General features: G+C 39.1%; 1 protein-coding gene across 1 annotated transcript in view; it reads right to left on the reverse strand.

Moving 5' to 3' along the window:
- Positions 1 to 426: 426 nt before the first annotated feature.
- The window catches only part of ARHGEF18 (Rho/Rac guanine nucleotide exchange factor 18), a 298,383-nt gene continuing 284,520 nt past the window's right edge, over positions 427 to 14,289 (reverse strand). The window contains 1 exon segment of the mRNA XM_083179196.1: positions 427 to 4,866. Within this exon segment, the coding sequence (XP_083035322.1) occupies positions 4,703 to 4,866 (164 nt within the window). The 3' untranslated portion in view covers positions 427 to 4,702.

The following is a 14,289-nucleotide window of genomic DNA, read 5'->3' on the forward strand; positions in this document are numbered from 1 at the left end:
TGATTGCCTCTTCATCGTACCTACAGAAAGCGGATTATTAACATTAAATCATTGAAGTTTTAATAATATTTGATGTAATTGTTATTGTACTGCACCAGCCGGTGATTGCACTAATGTATGGTTTATAATTTTACGTAATTTTTTTTTTAAATCTTTGGATTAGCGCTGTTCTTTCCTTCTGGTTTTCATGTTGTTATTTGAGGGTTGGAGTACTCCCTTACTTAAGAACAGCAGCAAATGCAGAGCGTATATATTTGCGCTGTCACTCATCTTCTCCAGCAACATAAATGCCCTCCGATTAGTAGCCCTTTCAAGCTCCCAAGAGAATAGGTGTTAATTATTATATAAAAAGAAATCAAATAGTTTTTTACGCTGCGAAAATTTTCAGACATTATAAACTCTGAAATGAACAGTTTATTCTTATGTCATATGAAATAAAAGAACATATTACACCAGTTTGCAGTGTCTACCCCCCGAAACACACACATTTCCATCTGTATCAGTTTAGCTACTTTATATAATGTAGGGTACGGTTTGTTCATTACATGACACACAACAAAAACATAAAATGTGTTCAATTGCGCAACATTATCAACATTTCCGGGAAAAAAATATAATGCACTGATATATTTACAAATTAAACATTCATACATGACTGGATTTACTGTATTATTCCATCTTAAATATTTTGTATTAAAACTTGCATCCAATTTGAATGTATTTTCCAGCACCTATAATACACTGTTGCATCATGGTTCAATATTTATAAAGTGTATCACAGTCTATTCTTGGGTAGAAGGAGGAACCATGGGCCAACTAATTCAGATCTTCATAAACGTCACGATGGCAATTTCATTGTCATACATTTTTCAGTATATATCAGAATCATCTGATAGCATCTAAGATGAAGGCAAGTGTCAGTGCTCTCACTTGAGGATATATAATTTGAAAGTAAGACATTAGAACTATCTATTTTTATGTAAATAGAAAGAAAACCACTTATTCCATGACTGTTATACTGTATAATGAAGGGCTGACGGATGACTGCCCGACACCGGCCGTAGGGATTCTAATGTCGGGATACTGACTGTCGGAGCACCAATCCACACCCATAATGAAGATGGCTGTGACTTGCAAATATTCTATAAAATATGCAGAGGCTTCTAACTAACGAAGAGAAAATCAACCAAAAATATGCAGAGGCTTCTAACCAACGAAGAGAAAATCAACCATCAACTTGCAATGAACAAATAAATGTACCGTCATACAGGAGCTCAGATCATCTTAATAGATAATTAAACATTGATATATTTAAGTGATTGAGCAATTTAAATAAAGTGTCCATGAATCCTGAAAGTATAGGTATCCGATTACCATTTGGCTACCTGCAGATTATTTCATGTTCTTCAGATCCATCCAAGAGTCCTCTGTGTAAGTGCCCTTTTGTTTCTATGGAAAATGATGCATGCATCTAGACTTTTCAGTAGTGTACCTGAATTAACAAAGTGCTGCAAATAATCTCTGTCCAGATCAACAGTTCTTCTAGAGCTGGGGTAGCCAACCCTAGTCCTCGAGAGCTACCAACAGTGCATGTTTTGCAGGTCTCCTCATTAGCTGATTAGCTCCATCTGTGTATCTTTTAAAATGTGTCAGTGATTAATGAGTGCAGCTGCGCAGCAGCTAGGTTGTCTGGAAAATGTGAACTGTTGGTAGCTCTTGAGGGCTAGGGTTGGCTACCACTGTTCTAGAGCATATCAGAGAGGCTAAACTGTAGAATGCGCATTAAAACTAGCCTCAATATGCCAGAACCTGCAGCTACTAAATTCATTCGGACTAGTATTAACTAATGGGCCCCATACATCAGCAATCACAATTTATGGATTTCCAGATACAGGGATTTTTTGGCCAGATAAATGAATTTTACAATCTATCTGACTTTGCCCACACATTACAGATTTTTCCATCTTAAGATTGCATCTTCATATCTGGAAATTGCTCAATCGATTGTCATTTCAGCTGTTCATAATGTAAATAGATGAAGAAGACGAATTGGGAATGCCCACACATATAAAAAAGATCTGCAGATAATACCATGTTTAAAAACCCGATTAAGCAATCGATTGGCGATTTTGATTGGGATTGCCAAAAGGGGGAGCCCACACATCTCAAATTAATTGTGGCAATCATCTCCATATCTGAAAATTGTCACAATTAATTGCTGATGTATAGGGCCCTTAAGACCATTTTAGAGTTTCACATATGCCACCTGTCTGCCAATTTAACAAATATGACCAGATTAAACATTGTTTAACCATAGCAGGTTACCAATGATCTTTAGACTTTCCTCCAATCTCAATGCACAGGTAAATCTAAAAGGCCTAATTTAGAGTTGCACTCAAGTGCATTTTGCAGGTAGTTGTTGAGAGATTTTTTTTTACAATGTATAAGCTTCTGCTCCATATGCATTTCTACTTGCAGCGGACATAGTGTAATGGGTATGGATCATTAGGTCACCGATATTATGGTCGACTTGCATTTAGGTCGACATGAGTTAAGGTCGACATGCAGGAAGGTCAACAGGGTCATTAGGTCGACATGGGTAGGGTCGACAGGGTCATTAGGTCGACATTGAAAAAGTCAACATGTTTTTTTTTTTTTTAACTGGAATGTCAACACAGTAACACCACGCCCTAGCCTAGTGTATGGTAGAGCATGAAATACCGCCTGTCGGCACATTTTGGATAAAAAAAAAAAAAAAGTAAAAAACCCCATGTTGACCTAATGACCCTGTCGGCCTAACAACCTTAAGTCATGTCGACCTTCCAGCATGTTGACCATCATGCTGGTGACCATGACTGTATCCCAGTGTAAAAAGGTGATGTTTGCACCTACAGTAGCTTAATAGTCTGGGGACATGTAGATATGCAAATTTACTAAAGCGTCTAAATATGAAACAAGGTGATGTTGCTCATAGTAACAAATATAATTCTATAATTTCTTTATTGCATCCTTGAAAATGATAGACATAATCTGTTTGGTTGCTATGGGCAACATCACCTCCTTTAATTTTTAAATGCTTTAGCAAATTGACCCTGTAGATGGAATTGAGGGCTATGTACAGCACAGCATACTTTGATTTCAGCACAAGGTATAGTGCTGGTGCAAAAGAATGCCAAAAGTTAGCACAGCAGCTACTTCTGCAAGCAGATGCATAGGGCAGCATCACCAAATAGAAACTTCAAACTCGGCAGGCATGAACATATATATGGATACTCATACCCATATTCAGATTTGGCAGTTTCTGTTAGGTGACCATTGCCCATGCATTTGCTTGCAGAAGTAGGCGCTGTGCTAACTTTTGACAAATACTTGGTAATATTAAATACCTTTAGGTTTGGAAAACAATTCTCTCTGATTAATGATGCATATGGCCTAATGCTCACTGGTGCATTTTTAATAAGTTCCCTTTAAGAGTTAACAGAAAAGTAAAAAGATTAAAAAAATAAATAAAAAAAATAGTGAAACAATTCTACAAATCAGCATTTTCATCCGGTTATATAAGGATTTATTTCCCTACAAAAGATCATAAAACAAAAATGAACTGTACAATTATACAGTACATTTAAACAATTGTGCTCTACATTTCTTAAAAGTGCTCAAAGACCATGAAGGTTTTTACGTGTTTAGGTTATCTAATTATATCTACCTGTATATATTTAAAGAACACAGTAATAAAAAAAATGGCACTAAATGAATTCTTCATTTTTTTGTGTAAGATTTAAATATTCTAAGTAAAACAAATGTATTCTGGTTTGTGTAACAGTCTCACCTATAATTAATAAGAGTTCAATGGCAGTGATACTGTATTGTCTTACAATTACATTAAAAAGGGGGATCTAAATTGAAGACCTAAAATACATATAACAAATTACATTTATACATAGAAGCTAAATTATTCAACTGATATTTACTATATTTGGTCCAGGGGCCAGATTAAAAGAAAAAAAATGTAAGTACTGTATGTGAATTATGATTTATGTTTAACATGATGCATGTGTGGCTTAGTTGTCAAATAGCCCTTAGATTTTGGGACTTTTTTTTATGGATTTATTGTTTAAAAAAAAAAAAAAAAAACCTACTTCAAAATGCCTTCACATAATTATCAGTCACATAATTATTAGTCATCAGCTCTAAAAAAAAAAAAACATTTATCAATCAATAAGCCTAAACATTTGTGGACTATTGGGATTATTAGAACTATGGACAGTCTGTTAGTGATTTTGTATGGTTTGGCCCTCAGAAAAAGTTTATAGGAGACAAAATAACAAAAATAGGCCTTTTAAACGATGTGCAAGCAATCCTGACCGGCAGGCAATACTCCACTTGAACGGATAGATACACTGTTGCCCCGGGACAACATACTGAAAAACACACTTCATTATTGAAAAACAGTATTGTCTGGACCCCATGTTCAACAGAGATTCCAACCTTCTATTAAAACAAACATAACATTATGCTACCGTACTAGCAATGACTCCACAGTTACTCTTTGGACTCAATGTCACTATTGCAAAACTGGTTCACTTCTTCAATCTTCAGGTAAAACGAGCTTAGGCCTTAGTGGTAGAGGAGTTGCTCCAAACAGTTTTGCTCAGTGCCACAAAGGATAGGAAAAGTGTATGTGTGCATCTTCTTAGGGTGCCTAGAAAAATATCACATCTTCTTTGCTTGTGTCTTCCTCGGCAGGAAGGGCAGGAGGTGGAGGTGAAGGAATGGATGGTATTAGTAGATGGGCACTGCTTTGTCGGTAGAGGCTTGATGGATATGGTGGTATTTCGCTAGGGGGATCTGCTTGTCCTGGAGGATCTGTGCAATAGATACAGAGAACAAAGTGAGCAAATTATGGCAAAATATTCTCTAGATTCAGCATGGCATATACAAAAACATTATTATTACTGTATTTTAAATTATTTGTTGCCATTAGGGGTCCACAGCACCTTCCATTGCACATAATGAAATACAGTGCAAACAAAACAAATACAAATTGCATAACATCGGATACAAGCTGTTGGCAATGGGGAGAACATTGTATAAAAATAATTTTTACACACGTAAAATCTCATTACTGAAGTCCACCTGGGGGATGCTATAACCTCTGGCTAATGTTTAATGAGCTGTGAAAACAGGCACTACCTAGTATGAGACTAGCACACACCCCCTACATAACCCCTTCCCATCCACTAGAACTGTAGTATATATATAATAAAGGCAGAGGAAAAACAGGGAACACAAGGAAGGGGTGTGTAGCAGCAATCCCCCAGATGGACCTCAAAGTAGATATTTTACAGTGAGCAAAAATTGTATTTCCATCTGGGGATGCCGTTACCTGTAGGCTCTATTAAAGCAAAATTACAGGAAAAGCTGAGGCAGCTATTCAAAGCAAACAATACAATTGATAATAAAAAAAACACACTTGTGATTACAGCTTCTTTTGGAGAAATTGGGGGAACCAGCCAAACATCCTGTTTACAAACCCTGCACTTAACCCTACCCAAGGATCCTTGAAAAAAAGTACCGAAATGATTGTTATTTGGGAAATCTGAAGCCAGGAACGACAGATAAACACTGGAAGCACCTGTACAGTGACTTCCCCTCCCGGCAGCTGCATATACTGGATATGACCAATGGTCATACCCTTTAGCCACAATACATAGTGGTCAAACGAGTAAAGAACATTACCAAGGTTCATTATACATGGAAGAGTAGGGTAAGTGCAGGGGGTGCATACAGGATATTTTACCTGTTCCCCAAATTTCTCCAAAAGGAACTGTAATCACTCAGTCATTGACCAGAAGTATGTTTAAATATAGTTTATATATTGTATTTAATTTTTTTTCCCATTATCAGTTATATTGTTTGCCTTATGTGATTCCACTTCCACCCTCTCTTAACAGTTTACACTTCACACATAGCGCTTGGATAGATGCCTCAACTTATTGAATTAATTACCAAGTCGCTTAACTTAGCGCAGCATTTCTACTACCATCCCGTCTATGAAAGCAAGCGGATGAACTTCTGACCAGGCGCTTGAAGAATCTTTCGCCCAACTTTGGCATCATGTGTTCCAAATATGGGGAAGCTCCAAATGTGTGGTATCTGCATTAGTGAACTCTCCCCACTGCCCATTCAAAGCCTAATTTCCACCGGCACCTGATGTGCATATACATGCAAACACACACACAATATGGACAAATGTATTTGAGCACCTAATCCATTATACCAACAGGAACTGAAACGACATTGTATTCAAATACATATACTTTATTTGCAGCTATAATAAAATCTTCTTGAAAAGCTTTCAACAAGATTTTGGAGTGTTTCGTTCAACAATCAACATTTAACGAGAAAACACTGTTCATCACAAAAGGTTCACTCATTAAAATGCAAATATTAAAAAGCTGTGAAATATAGTTTAAAAATCAGATACGTGTGACAAAAAGTTAGAAATAGTGAATAAAATTACTGTGTGCAGGGATGTCACTTCTATCTGTTCTATAAGAAGATAAACATGGACTAAAAATGTGTCTAGTGTCACCGTGTAACTGCACAGGATGTGCACTCAATAAAGTATATATTTTGAAAATATGACATTACTTTGTAGTATAATTTTCTATATCGAGTTTAATATAGCTACACTAATTGTGAGTAATGTGGGTTTATCACAGTAATACAACATTTTTTTCCTGTGAGGATTTATTAATAATTGATTCACAGGGTAATCGTAATCCCCAAACATTATCATAGTACTGTTCACACTTTAAGTTCACTTACTTTCTAAGGAGTATTAAAGCACCAAGTAATAAACGTTTTAAACAGCACTGTCACCTATTCATCTGAGCGCTCACTTTGCTCTCTTAGATTTATAGATACCCTATAGAGGGATACAGTTATTGCGTTAAATACTTATAAACTAATCATGTCTAAAGAACACAGTGGCAGAGCCTGCACTCAGCTCAAAGTCGGCGCAAGCTCCGCAGTAATGTCAGGGCAGATGACGAAGCAGTTACTGTGAATATTAATAAATGTTGCAATAGGGGATATTTCTCTCATTTGATACTCTGATATTTATCATGTATGATTGGTTCCTTTTGTGTCTTTGAATTTTCTGAATGTTGCTACATGGAACCAGTATGTAGCAGGGCTACAGGATGGCTCTGACACAGCCCAATGAAGAAATGGACATTACAACAGGGATTGATCCTGGCTTTCTGTTTAGCTTGCCGAAAGGCAACATCAAAGCCTCAGTGGAAGAGAGTTTTCACGCCTCTTATATCAAAACCCATGGGTCACAACTCTGCTGTTAACAAATGGAATTCTCAATGCAGGAGGTAGACCAATGTGAAATGTGCCATGGCAACAGGTACCAGTAAGACCAGTAATGACAGTGAGGTGTGTCTAACGAAGCCTGGGTGCAGTAGCCCAAGGACAATGTTCCCCTAGAGGACGATAACAGCAAACATTCCATGCATCAACACAAAGGACGTGGACATGGCTCAAACCAGTCAACAGTAATGCTCCGTACACACGGTTTGATTTGTGGTGTGAAAAAATTAGGTTTTGTGACCATTTTCCCATCTGCCCGTTTGCGTCTTGCTACTCTACTACACTACTGTTGGGGTCTGGAAGTGGCAAAACAGAGTTTAAAGTCTGAGGGCAGGAGCACAGCTACAGTATGACAATGAAGGTGCAGAGTCCACATGCATACAGCAGAACGCACTTCGTAAAAAACTGACCGGGCGTTTTTTCCGCACGCCAAATTATTTGCACAAGTAAAATGGAATCAAAGTCTAAATATAGTATAGACCTGGAGTAGCCAACCCTAATCCTCGAGAGCTACCAACAGTGCATGTTTTACAGGTCTCCTCACAGAATCCCAAGTGAGCTAATTAGCTCCATCTGTGTATATTTTAAAATGTGTCAGTGATTAATGAGTGCAGCTGTGCAGCAGCTAGGTTGTCTTGAAAATGTGAACTGTTGGTAGCTCTCGAGGGCTAGGGTTGGCTACCACTGGTATAGACACATTTTAATGTAATAATATAAAACAATACAGTTGAATTAATACTTTTTTTTTGCTGTTGCTGACCTGGATCTGTACCACAGGCGATATGCATGTCATGCTGTGGGCTTAACCACTAGGCCATTAGGGATACTGTATGGAAAGCTTGCCATCTCATTCACACTTGATGAGGAACCCGGAAGCCTTATGTAATTAGGAGGCTCAGGGCTACGCTCGGGGTTTGTTGCAATGTACGCAAAATAATTTTATTTAAAAAAGTTTAAATAACGTAATTGCTGCTGGGTGGTAGTCTTGCTTCTCCAATATAGATTGCCTATGCAATCTATATTGGAGAAGAAGAACCTTGTCCAATATTAAGGGATGTACGGTAGTAACTATCCTACTAGCGCTGGTGTGAGGATCTGTCCCTAAAGTGTCGTTTGGCACAACCCTTGTTGTCATTTTCACAAGCTGTTCTAAGCAATTCGCAGGCTTGCACCGGGTGGGTTTTCACTCAGACTGGACAGCGCCTATCTAATTGTAAGGTGATTGCTCAATTGTGCTGCAGTGATAACATCTCATTAACCCCCAATGTCTATGCCCTAATAAGTAAAGGTGGATGTATGTTTTATATTGGGCAAGAGGTCCAGTTAGATAACCTGTATGATATCCAGTTTGACTTTTATTTTGTAATGCTTTACCTATAGAGCAGGCATTCCCAACCACGGTCCTCAAGGCACACCAACAGTGCAGGTTTTAGTTATATCCAGGCTTCAGCACAGATGGTTTAATCAGAATCCTTCAGATACTAATTAAGTTACCTGTGCTCAAGCCTGGATATCTAGAAAACCTGCACTGTTGGTGTGCCTTGAGGACCGTGGTTGGGAATGCCTGCGATAGAGGATAATATAAATAGGTAATGTATGACAGGATAATGTGCACCCAATCAAATAATTTGTAGTCTGTACCATGTATAGCCGGGATAGGGTACTTTTGGCAATCCAGCTGTGGTTCAACTACTCATCGCAGCATGCCATGCAATGGTTTTATTATAGCAAAATAGAAAAACTGCAGCAGGTCATGCTGGGATATTTAGTTCAACAACAGCTGGAGTTCCCCATCCCTGATGTATAGCATCCACACTTTGCAGTCAAGCTACAGTAAGGTATAATGGGGCAGATGTATTAAGGCTGGTAAAATAATAAAGTGGAAGGTTATAACGCACCAGCCAATCAACTCTTGTAATTTTTTGAATACAGCTGATTAGCTGTATTAACTTCATGTCCACTTTATCACTTTACCTACCTTAATACATCTGCCCAAATATTTAATCAAAAAGCAATTACGTGCAGTGTTAATTCAATAGGCTGAATAAATATTGTACTGTGGGTCAAAATAGATTGCTATATTAAATCCAGCAAACATTAACAAAATACCTTTTGTAGGTGAAACATTTGGAAGTATTTATCCATATTAACAATTGTATCCAAGAGCAGAATAATCCTCCTAATGTAATTAAATTGTTGCAATGGCATACAGCTTAAACTTGTAATACAAATATTTTCCAATATAAATGCTCATCTGTCCTACCTATGGCGGTTAACCCGACAGACGAGGCGTGGAGAAGTATTGCAAAACCCACCAGCTCTGTGTACATTTCCCCACAGAGTCCCTGGGGCTGAATGAGCGTCTATGTAGCATAATTACTGTACAACATGGTGGTGGGCCAAGACGGTCAGCCACAGACACTCCCAAGTGTCGGCTTTCTGTTAACCCCTTCCCGCCGCAGCCAGTTTTTGCCTTCCTGACCGAGCCCTTTTTTTCAAATCTGACAGGTATCACTTAAGTGGGGATAACTTTTTTTGCTTTTACTTATCCCAGTGATTTTGAGATTGTTTTCTCGTGACACATTGTACTTCAAGTTAGTGGTAAATTTTCGTCGATACAGTCTGTGTTTTTTTGTGAAAAATACCAAAATGTCGTAAAAAAATGGAAAATTTTGCAATTTTCAAAATGTTAAATTTTCTGCTTGTGAGACAAATAATCATACCACTCAAAATAGTTAATAACTAACATAGACCATATGTCTACTTTATGTTGCCATCATTATTTCAACCTCCTTTTAATTTTTTTGGACACTAGGAGGCTTAAAATATGAATAGCAAATTCTCAAATTTTCAAGAAAATTTCAAACACTGATTTTTTTAGGGACCAGTTCAGTTCTGATGTGACTTTGAGGGACTTGTATGTGAGACACCCCCATAAATGATGCCATTTCAAAAACTGCACCCCTCACAGTATTCAAAACAGCATTTTGGAAGTTTGTTAACCCTTTAGGTGTTTCACAGGAATTAAAACAAAGTGTAGGTGAAATTTCAAAATTTCATTTTTTTTGCAGATTTGCAATTTTAATACATTTTTCTAAGGAACACAGTAGATTTTACTAGAGAAATGTGACTAAAAATTGATTCCCCCAATTATTTTGTTTTCATAAATATCCTATATGTGGCCCTAGTGTGCACGTTGACCAAACCACAGGCTTCATAATAGAAGGAGCACCTACTTGATTTTGGAGCCTCCTTTTTATGAGATTATTTTTTAGGCACCATGTAGGTTTCTAGGCACCATAAGATGCTAAAAGTTAGGAACCCCCCCACAAGTGACCCCATTTTGCAAACTACACCCCTCAGGGAATTCATCTAGGGGTATAATGTACATTTCAAACCCCCAGGGGTTTCACCAATTGTGGTACAACTGGGCAGTGAAAATGAAAAATTACATTTTTTACACAAAAATGCAGTTCTGGCTCAAAAATTTTCATTTTCACAAGGAATGAAGGAGACAAAGCACCCCAAAATCTGTGCCCCAATTTCTCCCGAGTACGGCAATGCCTCACATGTGACCAAAAAATACCATTTGGGTGCATGGCAGGACTCAGAAGGGAAGGAGTGATTTTTGTATTTTGCAGCTCAGATTCTGGTGGAATTTTGGTGGGTGCTATGTCGCATTAGCAAGACCCCCAAAGCACCAATACAGTGGAAGCCCCCCACAAGTGACCCCATTTTGCAAACTACACCCCTCAGGGAATTCATCGAGGGGTATAGTGTACATTTCAAACCCCCAGGGGTTTCACCAATTTTGATACAACTGGGCTGTGCAAATGAAAAATTACATTTTTTTTACACAAAAATGCAGTTCTGGCTCAAAATTTTTCATTTTCACAAGGAATGAAGGAGACAAAGCACCCCAAAATCTGTGCCCCAATTTCTCCCGAGTATGGCAATGCCTCACATGTGACCAAAAAATACCATTTGGGTGCATGGCAGGACTCAGAAGGGAAGGAGTGATTTTTGTATTTTGCAGCTCAGATTCTGGTGGAATTTTGGTGGGTGCTATGTCGCATTAGCAAGACCCCCAAAGCACCAATACAGTGGAACCCCCCCACAAGTGACCCCATTTTGCAAACTACACCCCTCAGGGAATTCATCTAGGGGTATAGTGTACATTTCAAACCCCCAGGGGTTTCACCAATTTTGATACAACTGGGCTGTGCAAATGAAAAATTACATTTTTTTACACAAAAATGCAGTTCTGGCTCAATTTTTCATTTTCATAAGGTATGAAGGAGAAAAAGCACCCCAAAATCTGTGCCCCAATTTCTCCCGAGTACGGCAATGCTTCATGTGTGACCAAAAAATGGCAGGACTCAGAAGGGAAGGAGTGATATTTGGATTTTGCAGCACAGATTCTGGTGGAATTTTGGTGGGTGCTTTGTCGCATTAGCAAGACCCCCAAAGCACCAATACAGTGGAACCCCCCACAAGTGACCCCATTTTGCAAACTACACCCCTCAGGGAATTCATCTAGGGGTATAGTGTACATTTCAAACCCCCAGGGGTTTCACCAATTTTGATACAACTGGGCTGTGCAAATGAAAAATTACATTTTTTTACACAAAAATGCAGTTCTGGCTCAAAATTTTTCATTTTCATAAGGTATGAAGGAGAAAAAGCACCCCAAAATCTGTGCCCCAATTTCTCCCGAGTACGGCAATGCCTCACATGTGACCAAAAAATACCAGTTGGGTGCATGGCAGGACTCAGAAGGGAAGGAGTGATTTTTGGATTTTGCGGCTCAGATTCTGGTGGAATGAATGGTGGGTGCTATGTGGCATTAGCAAGACCCCCGAAGCACGGTGAAATGATGAACCTAATAATCCATAGATGTGTGGTATATTTTAAAACACTCCTTTATACATAGGCCGGGTTTGTCGGGGCAAGTGTCACACTGGAAAATAGTTTGCTTTCTTATTCCCATTTTATAACAAACTTTGCACCTTTTTTGTGTCCTGCCCTTTTTTCCAGTGGAGGGGATTTCATCAGGAAAATGCTGCCCTGGTACAATACGGGGGCCAGTACTAGAAGTACTGGGGCCCTCTGCCTGCTGGTTCCCAAATATTAGGCTCTTTATGACTTCCTCTTGAAAGTGCATAAATGTCCCCCTCTGGCTGGTAGAACGGAATAGCACGTAAGCGTTATACAGTGCCATCTGGATGATATACACGGCCAGCTTCTTGTACCAGATTTTTGTTTTCCGCAGGGCACTGTACGGCTTCAGTACCTGATCTGAAAGATCCACTCCGCCCATGTAATTATTGTAATCCAGGATACAATTAGGTTTTGAGGTGTGGGTACTGGTACCTCGTACAGGGACGGAGGTGGTACTGTCTCCGTGAATTGTTGTCAGTATAAGGACATCCCTCTTGTCCTTATATTTGACCAACAACATATTTTCGGTGGATTGTGCCCTGCTTTCACCCCTTCTCATTACTTGGGAAATGTGCGTTTTTGGGAGGCCTCTTTGGTTCTTGCGCACAGTACCGCTAGCTGCTGTACCTCTTGAACCAAGGGCCTTAAACAGGGGGATGCTGGTGTAAAAGTTATCCACATAGAGGTGATAACCTTTATCCAGGAAGGGGTGCACTAAATCCCAGACAATTTTTCCACTAACACCTACGAGGGAGGGGGGGCATTCTGGCGGTTCAATTCTTGAATCCTTCCCTTCATATACCCTAAACCTGTGGGTGTACCCTGAGGTGCTTTCACACAGCTTATACATTTTTATGCCATACCTTGCCCTCTTATTGGGAAGGTACTGGCGGAATTTAACCCTTCCTTTAAAATGTATAAGGGACTCGTCTATGCAAATGAATTTATCTGGGATGTACATCTCTGGAAATTTGGCACTGAAATGATCAATGACCGGCCTGACTTTGAATAGCCGGTCAAAGGTGGGATCATCTCTGGGTGGGCACTGTGCATTATTGTTGTAATGCAAAAATTTAAGGATTAACTTAAAACGAGTCCGGGTCATGGCCATACGGTAAAGTGGGGTGCTGTACAGAACATCTGTACTCCAATATTGCCTAATTTCTGGCTTTTTTACTATGCCCATATGAAACACCAGACCCCAAAACGTCATCATCTCTACTGCATCTACAGGGGTCCACCTAGCAAATGATGACGTGGGGTTTTGAGCAATAAACTGCTGGGCATATAAATTAGTTTGGTCCACCATTAAATTTATAAAATCATCAGAGAAAAATAATTTGAAAAAGTCAATTTCTCTGAGACCTGTGGAATCAAATTGGATTCCTGGGATGGCCAAAAACTCAGGAACCTGGGGCTCAAAATTGTCTGGTGGTGGGGTCCATACGAGATCAATTATTGGGGGGGGGGGTCTCAGCTGCTCTACGGGGGCGTCTTTGAGGGGGTCCCTCATCACTAGAGGAGGAAGAGGAGCTTAAGATGAATCCTTCAAATTTCCCGCTTGCCTCACTGGCTGTGTCAGAGTCAGAGGCAAGCATGGCATATGCCTCCTCCGCTGAATACATTCTTCTGGATGACTGGGATGACATTTGGGATGACATTTGGGATGCCATTTTTATTTTTGTGTTTCTGGTAGTGAAATGTTTCAACACGTGTATAGTGTAGGGGGGGGTACAAACTTTATTTCAACACGGGAGGTATGTAGTGTGTAGGGTGTATGTAGTGCAGAAAAAAAAAATACTTTATACAGGAATTTGATCCCAATAAAAAAAAAAAAAATTGAAGGGGTTAAAAAAAAAGGTCCTGCGCCAAAAATTGAGCACAGATGCTAGTCAGTAACGTCCGTCACTGAACAGCGCTCAAAGGCAACAGGAATTTGATAAAAAAAAAAAAAAAATAGATCAA

This window comes from Crinia signifera, chromosome 1, assembly GCF_055691185.1.
Source record: "Crinia signifera chromosome 1, ASM5569118v1, whole genome shotgun sequence".
Classification (NCBI taxonomy): Eukaryota; Metazoa; Chordata; class Amphibia; order Anura; family Myobatrachidae; genus Crinia; species Crinia signifera.